Consider the following 15,651-nt stretch of genomic DNA (forward strand, 5'->3'; position numbering starts at 1 on the left):
AGCGCATGCCTCTCCCTTAGGTTCTGGTCGACTGGATCAACGACGTCCTGGTGGAGGAGAGGATCATCGTGAAGCAGCTGGAGGAGGACCTGTATGACGGCCAGGTGCTGCAGAAGCTTCTGGGTGAGTGGGCACCTGGGCACGGAAGGCCGCGTGGGGGGCGGGCCCTGGGGTGGGCCGTCTGGTGACAGCGCTCCCGGGGACGGCCACCCAGCTGCACCCCCGGGGTGTGCAGCTGTGCCCCTGCTGAGAGTGGCCAGGCCCGTCTGCTCGTCGCCGATCCTTCCCTGGGCTCTGCTTCTGGGGGCGCTTGCCGGGGGGACAAGGATGTCGGGGCAGGGGCACAGGAGCTGTCGTCCGACCATGTGGATGCACCTGTGGATGCTCTGAGTGTAAAGGTGTTGCTGATAGAACACAATTCATCATTCTTCACAGCAGCAGGTATGCTTGCTTTTTCCAGCAGAGGATGGTTGAGGCATCTTCCTAAGATCGATTGATCGATAGACTGATAGGTGGATACCTCAATGGTGTATTCACCAAACCTCTAATAGGGGCCACCATGGGCTGGGTGCTGGGGACCTGGAGACCTGCGCCATAGACCTTGTCCCCAGGCTCATGGAAACAGGAAGCCAAATGTTTATCACACAGTGATGCAGTCGCTTTTCAGTTTGGTTATGACAGGGCCAGCAAGGGTGCCGCAGGTGTGAGGGGGGACCCCACCTGGCCTGGGGCCAGAAGGCCTCACCAGGGAAGGGAGCTCTAAGTTAACACCTGGGAATGAGCAGGAAGCTCAGGGCCACGTTTGCACTGTGCTGTTCTCTTTTACTGCATTTTCTTTTGTTTAATTGTTTGCTTTGCTCCACCACCAATGCAGGCTCACATACTGTATTGGTTTCTCAGGTTTTCTTTAATCCAGACCTTCTCCTCCTTTTCTCCCCCCTGCCCTTCACTCTCGTCCTCCCTCTCACCCTTCTTTCCCTCCTTCCTTCCTTTCTTTTGTGATGTTTTTGAGGGGCCCAGCCCTGTGGACCTATAGAATGTCCTATAATCTGGATTTGTCTGATGGTTTTCTCAGGATCAGGCTCAGTTTTGATGAGAGCAGCACAGTGCTAATGTGGATCCTCTGGCGTCCTGTCAGGAGGCCAGACAAGTCAGGTCTGTGACTGACAGGGCAAAAGGTTTGATTTCTCAGGGTGCTATCCACTCTCTTCCAAAGGCACCTTTTACCCTTTTGATAAACCAGTGGTCTCTAGAGGGCAGTACTTTGAGACGATGTGTAAGTACTGTTCACCCCCAATCCCTTGCCCGTACTTTGGGCATCCACTGATGATCCTTGCCAAGATCAGTTACTACACAGGGTTTACAAAGTCGTGATTTCCCTGGATCTGTCATCCCTTCCACATTTATCAGCTGCTACCTGTTCTGTAAAGAACAGCTTTCCCTCCCCCTTTCCCATTTGAACAGCACTATGGACTTTTTAATTCAATGTGTTGTTGTCCTTTACCATTAATATTCTTTTTGATGCTTGAGTAGACCCAAATTTGGGGCAGTGGGAGCCCTTTCCAGCCAGTGCCGAAGTTCTTCTGATTTATCTTCCTTTCTGCCATCAGAAAAAGTTCCAGTTTCACACTTTGCTTTCCTTGCCTCACTCTGAATCAACAGTTTGCCCAAGGAGTTGTGACTTGTTCTTTTTAAAGAGGGCTATGGTGTTTAGAAGTCAAAATCTGGGCACTGTGGGTGCTGGTTGCCTACTGGGGTGCCATTGCTTCTAAGTTCTGCCACTCAAGAGAGTTAGGAAATGTATTTTTTTTTAAATTATGAGTCTACACTGATACCTCCAGTTCCAACACAACACAGCAGGTTTCTTCTTTGCTTTCACCCTTTCTTATCCTTGTCCCATAGTGAGAACCTTGGTTCCTCAAAATATAAGTGTATTTATTACTTGTTACAACTGATAACATTCAAAAATAGGTCCAGAATTACTCCACCAAAACCTCCTCCAACTACAGACTTGCTAAGTAAAGTATAACATTTCTTTGCAGTTATTTTTGTCTGTAAAATATATATAGTCTGTGTACAATGTTCAAAAGGTACTGGAATTATTCTTTGTTTTGCAAGTAGTTATGTCTTTAATTTGGTATGCAGTTAGATTAATTTGTTTCTGTCTCCATTTTTAGGGTATGCTTTTTTGATTTACTGTTGCTTTTTATGAATACCTTCTATTTTAAAAAATGTCAAGCATTTACCTGGTTCAAAAGTCAAAATTATAACAAGACATAAATACAAAAGTCTCCTTGCTCTCCCTTTGTCCTCCACACTCCTTGACAACCATTTTCACTGGACTCTGTTTTATTCTTGTGTCTCTCTTTGCAAAAATAAGCACCCACATGTACACACACATCCCTTCCTTTCTTATGCAAAAGGTGGCATACTCTGTTTTGTTTTGTTTTTTTGTGTGTGTGCACCTTGCTGTTTTCCCTCAATAGTGAGACACAGCTACCTGGAATACCCTGGAATGGTGTGCTGTAGGGATTCTCCTGCCCTCCCAGGAATGGGCATTTCTGCATTTCCAGGATTTTGCTGTTGCCAGAAGGCTTCCACGAAGAGCCCTGTGCACATGCTAAAGAAACCTGGACTCTTGCCTTCGAGTCTGAGGCTTCCCTGAGCCCTGCCTTTAGAGGAGAGGCTTCCTCAAGACCCACTGCCCCACAGCTGGCTTTTCTATCCTCCCTACCTATTTTCTCTTGTTCCTGAGTTGCTCACCTCAGTGTACAAATGTGCTGTCATATTTTCCTTAAAGGAAAAAAAATTCCTCCCTCCTGTAACTCCACCATTTTTCTCTTTTGCACAAATGTGTGGACCATTTGATTTGGCAGGTTTGGGGGTGGGGATGGTCCTTGGTGGTCCAGACAGGAGCAGATGCAAATTGGCCCAGCTCCAGAGAGAGAAGACCGTGCACTCGAGGCCCATAATTGAGAGAGAAAGAGAAAGGCAAGAGTAGAGGCTGATGGCAGCAGCTCCTTCCTCTTTCTGAGAGGTGGGTCCGTCCAGCCAGTGTCCTCCAGGTCTGTGGAGGACCCCTACACGGTGCCTGGCACAGGGTTTGCTATCAACGAGTGGTGGTTAAAATAGAAGGACAGTCATTGCAAAGTGAGGGCCAAGGCTGCTGCCATCTCGTTCCCACTCATGTCCCCAGAGTCCCTCCAAGTAACTGGGCGCCCAACACATATTTGTTGTTCAGGCCAGTGGAGAGTCTTGCAATTTCATTACCTACAAAGATGCCAGGAAGTGAAAGGGGAAGGCTGGGTGGGTATTTGCCTGGATTGTTTGACCTCAGAACCACCCAAAGACTACAAAAGGCATGAGCTCTTTGCTGAGTGTCTCTCCTCCCCCAAGAAGCTCTGGTGTTTACAGGACCCCAAATACACAATGAGGACCTCCTCGAGGTCTCAGTGCCCCCTTTGAGGCAATAACTCCCTTCATAAAAGTCAACAGGAGAGCCCCCAGCCTTGGTGGTATCCGGTGGGCTCCATGGATCTACTCTCTGGGGTTTCCGTCTCTGCTTGAGCTCCCTGCTGTTTGGTTGATCCCCTAGGCAAGTGCCAGCTTGGTGAGCGTGCCCCAAGGTGCTGACCTGGAGGCTCTCACTCCTTTGGAGCTGGGCTAGTCGTTGGTGATGACAGGAGGCAACTCAGCCACAGGAGAGGCTAGAGATGGAAGTTGGGCGTGTAGGCTGGGGGCGGAGGCTGCCACAGGGATGCAAGGCTGGGGTGGAGTGGGTGGGGAGCTGAGTTGGGGCCCTGGGGTTAGGGGATGGTGGTGCTTTCAGGAAAGAGAGATACCCAGGGAGCAGGGACAGGTGTGCCACCTGGAAGAGAGGCCCCGGGAGCTGGGGTACCAGAGGACGCTGCCCCAGGAGGGCCACCATGGGCCCTCAGGAGAACAGAACTGCAGCTGTGGAGACTGAGGCTGCTTTTTCTGTCCAGCATCCATGTCCTTCCTCGGACCCCAGGCTCCTCTGGGCAGGGTTTGCATGCTCAGCAGAAACGGCACCTGGGGACCATCTGATCTTGAAGGGAAACTTGGGGGCATTGGGGGCTGGGGGATTGAGTCACTAACTCCCTCTGAGGATGGGGCGATTGCTGGACTCCTCAGTGCTTTGTCCCTGGTCAGCTGGGTCACAGAAAAGCAGTTGTTGGAGGGAAAGGCTTTTTGTGCTTGTACTTTGCATTCGTTCACCCACTTGTTGAATGAATATTTGTTGGCTTACTGTGTGCCAGGTGTGGATCCAGGCCTTGGAGACGCGGAGGGAACAAGAGGGATGCATTCCGCAGCACACATGGAAGCGGAGTGGGGAAAGATGGTGGCATATTATGGGGTGGTCCAACCTCAGCCACTAGTAGGCACCTCCAGAGAGTGAGAGGCAAAGGGAGACTATCATAGAGAACAGTTGGGGGTCAGCCGGGGGTCCCCTCTAGAGAGCCGGGAAGAAGGATGTGTTTGAGGAGCAGTGGAAAGGCTGGGCGGCAGTGAGGCAGGGCGAGTCCTCAGGTGAGGCTGGCAAGCTGGTGGGGCAGGGCCACTGCAGCCCTGGTAGCGATGGCTCTTCTGCTAAGTCAGGCAGCCTTTGTGGGTTCAGGCAGGACCAAGACATGGTGAGTTGGATATTTGAAGGTCTGCTGGGTGTCGAATGGACTGGGGGGAGGGTCAGGAGGCAGAGCTGAAATCAGGTAGAAGGGCTCGGACTAGAGAGCCTAGGCGGGCATGGGGGGGCATTGGAAAAGATTTTGGAGGTGAAGCTTGCAGAGGAACTGAGTCTGCTGGCTGAGCTTGTGGCCTGAGCAGCTTGTGAGCGGGGACCTCTGGGGGGGAGTGTAAGGGGAGGTGGGGTGGGGACTGAGAAGCAGGTGCTGCCAAGGCAGACTCGGAGGAGCCGGCCGCTGGGGTTCGAGGCGGGGCCCAGGCTGCAGCCTCAGTGCGGAGCTTGGCAGCACAGAGGTGGCTCTGACTGCCTGGGGAGGGTGTTCTGGATTCATCCTTCGACAGAATGTCGAACAGCTAAGGAAGGATTCACCTCCGTATCTGGCTGATGCCAAGATTCACCATCTTGGAATGAGCTTCTGCAGTAGAAGATGACCTCTGAAAGGTTATCAGGGTTGTTTTATGACTGTTACAATTTTATTATTAAAACTATCAGCAGTCGGAATGCTAACGTTTTGCCTTGTTGGGGTAGCCCAGTCATGTCTCAGCAGAGCCAGGCTGTTTTTGTTTGTAAGCTGCCAGAACACTATGTACCAGAAATGGAACGGCATTTAAAAAGGGGACTTTGTTAAGTTGCAAGGTTACAATTCTAAGGCCGAAAATGGCCAAATTAAGGCATCAATAAGAGGTTACCTTCACTCAGGATAGGCCGATGAAGTTCAGAGTTTCTCTCTCAGCTGGAAGGGCACATGGCGATGTCTGTTAGCTTTCTCTCCCCACTTGTTTCATGAAGCTCCCCCAGGGGTGTTCTCTTTCTCCATCTCCAAAGGTCTCTGGCGTGGGCTCTGTTGGTTCTGGTGGCTCTGGTGGCTCTGGTGGCTCTAAAGCTTTTTCCAAAATGGTGCCCTCTGGAGGGACTCCAATAAACAACCCCACCTTGAATGGGTGGAGACACATCTCCATGGAAACCATCTAATCAAAAGTTACCACCCACAATTGGAGGTGGGGTCATATCTCCATGGAAACAATCAGAAAGGTCCCACCAAGCAATATTGAATGAGGATTAAAGGACCTAGCTTTTCTGGGGTTCATAATAGCTTCAAACGAGCACACTGGTTCTGGGGCTGTGGGGTCTTCAAGCTATGCCTTGTGGTGATAGATTCTCACTTTCAGCAGAGAGCCTAGGGTGGGTGTCCATCCTTGGCTGACGCTGTCCGAGGTGGCAAAGCTGCCGCCAGGGGTACCAGCTCCTTGCTCTCCAGGAGAACTGGTTACGATAAGGATTCAGCCACAGTTCAACTCTTGGTCTTGAAGATTGATGATGAAGATGTCCTTGAGTTGGTCCTTTGCTTGTTGCCCAAAGGAGAAACTTTCTAATATTTTGAGAAGGAAAGGTAAGAGTGATGCCTTCTCTTACACTTTAAATTTCTGATTCTTCTGCATGATTGTGGGTTTCAGTCATTGGAGAAAACTGCCAGTAAGCCTTAGATGGAGCCTCTCAGGCTCCAAATTTGCACCTCCATCTCAGCCCTTGTTGCCTATGACTTAAGGTCAGTTCCTTCCCTGGAGCAGAGTGATGAGAAGCAGATAGCAGTAAGATCTTCTTGCCCCTCAAGGCACATCCTTTTAGTTCCTTCTTCAGTTGGCTCCACCAACGCAGCACTCGCTCTGAAGCTGCCATAGCTGCTAATGAGTCCTGCTCCTCGGATTTGATATCTGTAAAGTACAACGTGAGCTTGGCTCTGGCTTAGGCAGCCTTTTCCTCGTGGAGTAGCTGCTGCTCCATCTTTTTGAATCTCTCATGTAAGCCCCTGACAAGGAACTCCTGAATTCTCTGGTCTGTCATGTGGCTGGACTAGGAAAAAGAACAAAGGGGGGAGATTATCTAGATGCTAACAGGATGTCAGGATGTCACGCCTGGTTGTATTAACGGTGTCTCACTGACAAGATGTGATGTAACCTGTGTGACCACGTGATCACTGAGCACAGGTGACCCGGGGATGCTGGGAGTGACATTGGTGCAGGTGCTTGGCTATTTGCCTTTCCCAGGGTGCCAAAGCCAAATAGGAGATTTTGGCCAAAGGCTATTTCTGTGCATCTGGACCGTGGGTGGTGAGCTGTGGTGGCCAGGATGAGAGGGATCAGCCCGTGAGCAGGTGGGATAGAGAAGGTGTTTGAGGAGGCGGGAGTGAGCCCGGGGAGGACAGCGAACAAACCTCTGGGTTAGTCCAGCTGGAGATCAGCAAGCATGAGCTGCCAGTAGAACCCAGAAGAGTCTGTCTTCTGGGAGGGAGATTCAGGGAGCAGCTGTGGGTTCTTTGCCACATCCGCGGCTTTTGCAGGGTGTTGCTCTTCTGTGGTTGCAGGGGTCCTCGAGGTGGTCTGTGCGTGGACAGAGAGAGGGTGCTCTTGCTAGGGTGGCAAGGAGGTGCCCAGGCCAGCTGCTGACCTGCTTCTACCCCACGGGCCCACCCACTCCTTGCAGAGGTCAGGCCCTGCCTCGTCGAGTAAGCTCAGAACCCCACATCCGGCCACCGACCCCGTTTGCCTGCGCACTCTCTGCCCCTGAGAATCTGCCCACCCTCCCTGCCCCTTTCCCTGGTAGGAAGCCAGGGACCCTGGCCAGGACAAAGCCCTGCACTGCTCCTGCAGCCCCCTTGGTGGGCAGAGTGGTCCTGGAGCTGCCTTCAGCCCAGGTACGTCCCCTCGCCCATACTTCCCATACGCCTTGCCCCTCCCTCTCATTAGCCACAGTGTTTCAGTCTACCTAATTTTTGCCCATTACTCCCCTATTATTTATTTATTTTTTTATCCTTATTTTTTTTTAACTCATCTGTCTATATCCTGGATAAAGGAGCATCAGACACAAGGTTTTCAAAATCACATGCTCACATTGAAAAGCTGTATAGTTATACAATTGTTTTCAAGAGTCAAGGCTACTGGAACACAATTTAACAGTTTCAGGTACTTCCCTCCAGTCACCCCAATACACCATAAACTTAAAAGGGATATCTAATCATGCATAAGAATAGCTTCACAATAACCTCTTGACTCTGTCTGAAATCTCTCAGCCCCTGAAACTTAGTCTCATTTCTCTCTTTCCCCTTTGGTCAAGAAGGTTTTCTCAGTCCCATGATGCCAGGTCCTGGCTCATCCCAGGAGTTCTGTCCCATGTTGCCAGGGAGATTTACACCCTGGGAGTCATGTCTAATAGTGGGAGGGCAGTGAATTCACCTGCAGCATTGGCTTAGAGAGAGAGGGCACATCTGAGCAACAAAAAAGGTTCTCTGGGGGTGATTGTTAATAATTATCAGTAGGCTTAGGCTATCCTTTGCAGGAATAAGTTTTATAGGGGTGAGCCCCAAGATTGAGGGCTCGGACTATTGAATTAGTTGTCCATGTTGGGGCCTCTTGCAGCCCCTGGCCCCCGATGCCCTCTCTCACCCGCCTTCCCCAGGGACCACCGTCTGCACTGTCCCTGCTTATTGCACATCTGTTGGGACCTGTATTTTCATTGTTTTCAGACAGACCCAGAGTGGGATTATTCAGCTAGGTTCTCTGAGATACAGATGGAGGCAAATAAAAGTGCGATAAGGGGGAGTCATTTCCATCCCCCTTTGTATTGCGTTTGGTGGTGCTGCTTTTTCCCCTCATTGTACGTACCAACACCCACGTGATGCTCCTTAGCCAACCCCCCGATCCAGGCACCGTCCATCTGTGCCGTGTCCCAGCACCCAGGATGGCTCCTGGTGTGTGGGAGGCAGCCACTAACCATGTTGCAAGTGAATGAGAGTGAATGAATGAATGAATGAAGGCGTGGCCTGAGCCCAGCAGGCGTTGCTGTATAAGTGCACTGTCCAGAAGAGAGGATTAAAACTGTTTATTCTGGTTGTGATGGAGGTGGGGTGGGGAGAAAATGCCACCGTTGCAGAGGCCTCTGCCTTCTGCAGGGGATGACGCCTGAGATGAAGATGCCGTTTGTGCCTAGCCCAGATCTGATGGCATTTATCATTTCCCATCTGTGCCACCGCTGGCTCATTACTGGAGGCCTCCAGCATGTCAGGTGCTGTGAGGAACTTTATCACCGTCCACTGAGTTCATTATCTTTGGATGTTCCGTGATGTCGCATCTGTCATCAGGCAGAGGAGATGCATCAGCAAAGGCCCAGGTCTTATGATGAATTAATAGGAGGGGCGCCCGGGGACCTGGCCACTGTGCTACCCCTTGGCAGGTGGGGGGGCCAGGCTCTGGACTGCAGCTGCCACCTCCCCCCCCCCCACTGCTATCCCCTGCTTGGCCCGGTTTTGGGGGGAATTGGAGGCTTGTGCTGGCCGCTGCTGGGGCCGAGTCTCAGTAATCAAGTCTCAGGCAGACGTGACAGTTCCCAGCCCTTCCAGATTGATTCCTGCTTTCTCCTAGTAATAAAACAGGGGCTGAGTACCTACCTGTGAATAGTTTATAATCCTTCCTGCTATGGCGACAAAGGGTTAGAGGAGAAACAATTGGGACATGAGTGTGCAGGGAGGCAGAAGACAGATCACACCCTTTTGCTTTCCTGTCTTCCTTCTGGGAGCCGGCTGGCACAGCCTCCCCACTCCCTGGCTCCCACCGCTGTCTGTGTCCAGGTGCCTTCTTTGCTTCCGAACTGTGCTGTGGATTATTTTTTCTACTGCAGGTGCGTAGAATATTCCCAAGTGAGACACCTGTAGTTTTATCCTAGAATTGCCTCCTTTTTTTTTTTTTTTTTTACCTTCTGGAGTAACTTTATAGGGTGTGTGTAAGACCCAAACGTTAAAAAAATTTTGATCTATCATCCTGAAAGTGGCCCATCACCATGCACTGATCTCCGCTTCGGGGACTGGGAGTGGGCGTGGGCACTTGAGTACGGCCAGCTTGTCAGGAGGCTCTAAATCCCTGCGGCTCTTTCTGACACTCTGCTGTGTCCTCTTATCCTTTTCATCACAGAAAAGCTGGCAGACTGCAAGCTGAACGTGGCCGAGGTGACACAGTCTGAGATAGGGCAGAAGCAGAAGCTGCAGACGGTTCTGGAAGCCGTGCATGAGCTGCTGCGACCCCATGGCTGGGGGCTCCGGTGGAACGTTGACTGTGAGTCCGTGCTGGGGACAAGGGGGGCAGAGAGAGCCCGATGTGTGGTGTTGTCATCCACTGTCTCATTTGGCCCTGTGTTTTGTTTTATTTTTTTAAATATTTTTATTGATAATTCTTAACACACAAACATTCCATACATGGTATACAATCAGTGGCTCACAATATCATCACGTAATTGTGTATTTATCACTATGATCATTTTTTAGAACATTTGCATCACTCCAGAAAAAGAAACAAAAAGATAAAAGAAAAAGCGCATACATACCATACTCTTTACTCTTCCCCTCTCATTGACCACTAGTATTTCCATCTGCCCAATTTATTTTATCCTTTGTCCCTCCAATTACTTACTTAGTTTTTATCCATATTTTTTACTCATCTGTCCATACCATGGATAAAAGGAGCATCAGACACAAGGTTTTCCCAGTTACGCAGTCACACTGTAAAAGCTATATCGTCATAAATCATCTTCAAGAATCAGTGCTACTAGACCCAGCTCAGCAATTTCAAGTTCTTCCCTCCAGCCTCTCCAATACACCATAAACTAAAAAGGGATATCTATATAATGCATAAGAATAACCTCCAGCATAACCTCTCAACTCTGAAATCTCTCAGCCACTGAGATTTTATTTTGTCTCATTTCTCTCTTTCCCCTTTTGGTCAAGAAGGGTTTCTCAATCCCGTGATGCTGGGTCCTGGCTCATCTCAGGAATCCTGTCCCATGCTTCCAGGGAGATTTACACCTCTGGGAGTCACGTCCACATAGTGGGGAGGGCGGTGAGTTCACCTGCCAGGTTGGCTGAGAGAGCGAAGACCTTGTGTTTCAAAAACACATTTTCCCTCCTGCTTTGGAGAGGAAGAAGCTGGCATCTCCATTCTTGGGGAGTCTTAGATAAAGGAGCAGTCACCCCTGTGGTTCTGTTTTTTCCGGTGCTTCAGAGTACAGGGAGTCATTTCTGGTTGGGTGGACCAAGGACAGCTTCGAGAAGAAGGATGGACACGTGGGTTAAAGGCAGAAGAAGCTGTCTGGGGTTCTTAGATAGGACCCAACCGAATCCCAATGGCCCCAGCCCCAAATGAGCTATTTTCTTGGTAACCCCCTGCCTTAGTTTCCTGGACTACCGTAACGCAGCGCCATACACTGGGGGTCGGAGGAGGGGAAAACAGCAGAAATCTGTTGTCTCCTTCTGGAGGTCAGCAGTCCCAGATGCAGGTGCTGGCCTGGCCAGGCTCCCTCTGAGCCTGCAGGGGAGGGTCCTGCATGGCTTCTCCCTGCTTCTAGTGTCCGCCTGGGAGTCCCTTGGCTGGTGGCTGCAGCACTCTCTGCCTCCATCGTCACATGGCCATCTCCCCTGTATCTGTGTGTCCACTCTGTCTGCTTACAGAGACCAGTCATGCTGGATCAGGGCCTATTCTAATCCAGTTTGGCGTCATCTTAACTATTTCCATCTGCAGAGGCCTTATTTCCAAATAAGGTCCCATTCTAAAGTATTGGGAATTAGGACTGCAAACATAATTTTTTTTGCGCGGGGGGGGGGGGGCACCGTGGAATCCTAAAGTGGGGCCAAGGGATGTGATTCACGCTGGCTTCTGGAATGAATTGGTGACATCGCAGCATTTCCAGCCAAGAGGTGGACCTGGAAAGTGAAGACCTAAACGGAGGAAATTGGAAAGTTGTTCTCCATCCTGCCTGCCTCTCCCCACTCCCTCCCTCAGGGCGGTCACAGCTTCAGGAACTTGGTGGGTGAAGAGCATCTGGGCTCTGGGGAAATGAGCCTTGGGCTGGAAGAAGGGCCAGGGTCTAGGCCCTGCCCCTGGTTTCTTGGAGTCGTGACCTTAGACAGCCCCAGGCCCTCCCCTGGGTTCTCAGGCCTGCAGGCTGGGGTCTGGTGTTTTGGAAAAATCACAGAAGTTGTGCTCATAACCGAACCTGGATCCCGTGTGCAGGGGAAGAGGCAGCAGAGAACTAGGGTGGGCTCAGCACAAAGAGTTTGCCGAGCTGCTGAGTCTGTCCTTGCTTCAGCCCCCAGCTGCCAGTTCAGGTCCCCATGACAGCCCCCAGCTACCAGTTCAGGTCCCCACGGCAGCCCCCAGCTGTCAGTTGCAGAGCTCAGGAAAGTGCTAGGTTCATCTTTATGAAAGGACACAAATTTATAGTCAGCCAAGGAAGGAGATGTGTAAGGCCGAGGCCAGAGTGGAATGTGGAACTTCTGGGAACTTACAGTTGTCCTCTTCCCGAGACGGCGTTACCTCCTCTCCACCGCAAGGTGTGACATCACGCACAGAGTATTGCCCACCAGGGAAGCTCCCTGGCACCTCACTGTTCGGGGTTTTTATTGCGGCTTGATCACATCCTGCCCACTAGTGTCCATCCCTTCCTGGAAGTCGGCAGATACCTTTAGTCATGGGGGGGCTTGATAAGGTGCAGCCAAAGTCCTTGTTACAATGCACGTTGTTAGCCTTTCCGATGGCCAAAGGCCCCCCGCCCCCGCCCCCAATCAGGACATTCGGGGGCTCAGAGATCCCCTCCCAGGAACTGAGGACAAAGGGCAGCCCTCACTTTGGCCAGGGCCAGATCCCTTATGCTCCACTCTGGCAGGGCAGGAGTTAACTTCTAATGCTCCCCAAAGTGGGGTTTGCCCTGGAGAGCCTACCCTTGTTTAAACAGTTGATTGCATGGCAGGGAGAACTTTTATGTGCCAAAGATAATTTGTTACATCATTCTGATGGGTAAGTGGCCACACTGACCTGCTTTCCATGATCTTTTCCCTTCCATTGTGTTAATTCTACTAGCCTGCTCCTTCCTTTTCCTTATGGAACCAGAAAAAATGTAGATCACGATTACAAGGTGTTAATAATAGGGTGGTATATGGGTGAAAATTCAATGAAGGCAAACTGGGGTCTGCAGTTAACAGTAACATTGTGATATTATTCTTTAATTGTAACAAAGGCACTAGACCAAAAGCTAAATGTCAATAATAGGGGAGGTTGAAGGGGTAGGGAATTTTTTTTCCTGGTAGAAATGAGAATGCTCTATTGATTGTGGTGGTAATGGCATAACTATGCGCTGACACCAAGAGCCATTGCTCGTACACTTAGGATGAATTGCATGGTGTGTGGATAAAACCGTTAAAGAGAAAAACAAAACCGAAAACATTATGCTTTTAAATATGGTTGCACAAGTAACCTTAGGCCAAAAGGAATGAACAAATTAGAAACTAGAAATATGCGCAAAAAATGAGAAACTAGAAATACGGGCAGGAGGCTCATCACCTCTTAACGTCTCTCCTGGCCTGTGGCATCCGACTCGGTGGGCGCCGCAGGTGGTCCTGCCGTTTCCACGTGGGCCCGGGGCGCCCGGGCGACTCGCGTCTGAGCTGCTCCTGTCTTCCCTCCCCCCGAAGCCATCCACGGGAAGAACCTGGTGGCCATCCTGCACCTCCTCGTCGCCCTGGCCACGCATTTCCGGGCCCCGATCCGGCTCCCCGAGCACGTCTCTGTGCAGGTGGTGGTGGTGCGGGTGAGTATTCCGCCCCCGCCCTCCCAGCCGCCCACCCGCCCGGAACCGCGGCCGAGACCCCGCGCCCCTCCCCCACTAGAGTTTTCCTGCCCCTCCCCCCCAGGGGGCTCCAGCTTCCCTCTTTCTCTCCTGACTGCATCAACTACCCGACCCCGGCATTGAGATAAACGATCGAAGTGGGAACAATGGCAGTGATTTGAAGAAAGGCAGATCCAGAGGCATAAGTGTGTGGAGGTTTAATTTCCCACGTATTTTTTTTTTTTTTTTGAAAAGAACATTCATCTTTCCCTGAAGCCAACGAGTCGGGATTCAATACGGTTGAATGTGCTTATTACTCACTGGAGGAGGTTGAGACCAGTGGTATGAAATAGATACCCAAATTAAGCTCCTCTGCATTTGCTCGGTATTATATCCATCTTCCTCCATTATCCCTTTTGTGGGTTCATTTCTTTTGATTCAGTTGGAGAAATGGAAGCAGGACCCGGGGTCTCCAAACGGAGGCGGTGTGGCCTTCCCCTGCCATCTCCCTTCCGTTTGAGCTGAGACGCCACCCTGGGTGTGCGTTCTCACTCCCGTCCCGCCCAACGTGTCGTAAGCACCTACTGTGTATCCAGAACTGTTCATATGGTTTTCAGTGATACTAAAATGAGAAAATTACTTGGCATCTTCAAGGAGCCAACTGTTGCTGCCAGAGCATTGAGGTTACTTCAAGCCTGGATGTCTGGGGTGTTTATACTGCTTGGGACATCCAGTTCCCCCTCTCTTTTTGGGTTTTTAAGGTCATCAGCCCCAGGGTCTCTGGGCAGTCGAGGCTGTGTGGCCCGTAGCCAGTTCTGATGCCCGAGGCTGGCGCAGAGACCCGATCTCGACCTGCTGGGCTGATGCCCTTTCCTGCATCTGGTCACAGCCACTTGCTTTTTCACCCCATTTCCTTCCTAAGGAGGAATGTTTGTGGTTGGGGGGCGGGAGCTGCTTCTCGCCGCCCCTCTTCCTTGGATGCTCACTCCAGGGGCGGCCATCCGGGAAAGGCCTCCCAAGGTCACACGGGAACGTGCTTCCCAAACCCACACGTGTCAGAATTGGGGCCCGTGAGCACTGTGCGGCTTCAGTAAGGGGGAGTATTTCCTTTCAGGCTTGCACACAGGGCCAAGAAAATCTTTTAGGTCTGTGGAAAGTTTTGCTGACCTGGGCAGGCTTCGTGGCTGCTGCTGGCCTCGATCGACGAGGCTTATGGATGATTCTTCCGGACTGGACCCACAGTGGAGTGAAATGGGGAGTGCAGGGGCCACCATCTTCCTCAGGAACCTGCCTAACCCCCAGACTGTGGTCCTGCACACCGGTCCCCGCTGCGGGATTCTGCTGCCCCCCCACCTCCTCCGCCCTTGCTCGGATGCCTTGTTAGCGAACCTTAAGGAGCTGATGGAAGGAAGGAGGGGTTTGGGGTCAAGGGCCTTGGGCAAGTCACATAACTGCCCTGAGTTGCAATTATTTGCCTGTGAAATTTAGGTTCTGCTAAAATCTTTAAGCCGTTCAGCTTTGCATCTTCAGTGGCTAGCACTGGACCCACTTCTGGTAGGTGCCTAATGAATGCCTGATGGGTGAATCGGTGACTCACTCATCTACAGGCCTTTCAGGGAGGTCAGTTTGAGACTCAGTGGGGGTGAGACCATGAGAAAGTTGACACCGCCAGACAGTGGTTCTTTATCATTAACAAAAAAACAGCAGTGAGGGTTCCCCAAGGCCGGGCTCGGGAAAGGGAGGGGGCGCTTGGCTCTTGAGAGGCATCCACAGTGGGCTGGCCCGTCAGGAAGTGAGCTCCCCGTCCCTTGAGGAGTTTAAGTCGAGGCCTGCGGTCATGGTGCAATGCAGGCTACCATCCTCATCATCGTCTCCACCCCTCCCATCCCTCCCACCCACTCCACCTCTACCTGCCTGGCTTGGGATTTCACTGGCTGTTTCCCCAGTTTTTTATGCACTTTTTGAGCATGTGCCTTCTCTCTCCCGGCTGCAGGGCATAGAGGATTCCTATGGGAGTTGGTGCATTTCTCTCTGAGTCCCACATAGCTGCCAACTCCCAGGGTGGTTGAAGACATGCTCCAACCAGTGCAGGGACAACCCTCTGTGGTCACCAGAGGTCATTTGAAGAAGTCCCCCAAGAGTGGCCAGGGGCTTCTCCATGGCCCTCTGCTCTGCTCTTCGTCCATCTTAACCCGTCCCTGGCCGCAGACCTCTTCTGTGCAGATTGCATCTTCTCCCACTCTCCTCTCTGCTGCAGTGGGTGCGGGTTCTCGATTTGTTTGCTTACTTGTACCTTTTGGGTT

The 15,651-nt window shown here is 51.3% G+C and overlaps 1 protein-coding gene across 3 annotated transcripts in view; it reads left to right on the forward strand.

Annotated features, from left to right (window-relative positions):
* PARVB (parvin beta) overlaps positions 1-15,651 on the forward strand; it is a 130,801-nt gene that overhangs the window by 86,501 nt on the left and 28,649 nt on the right. For all 3 annotated transcript variants that reach the window (XM_077169127.1, XM_077169129.1, XM_077169128.1), the window contains exons 4-6: positions 21-123; positions 9,667-9,807; positions 13,215-13,330. In XM_077169127.1, the coding sequence (XP_077025242.1) occupies positions 21-123; positions 9,667-9,807; positions 13,215-13,330 (360 nt within the window). The remainder of the gene's footprint in view (positions 1-20; positions 124-9,666; positions 9,808-13,214; positions 13,331-15,651) is intronic.

This window comes from Tamandua tetradactyla, chromosome 7, assembly GCF_023851605.1.
Source record: "Tamandua tetradactyla isolate mTamTet1 chromosome 7, mTamTet1.pri, whole genome shotgun sequence".
NCBI classification, from domain to species: Eukaryota; Metazoa; Chordata; class Mammalia; order Pilosa; family Myrmecophagidae; genus Tamandua; species Tamandua tetradactyla.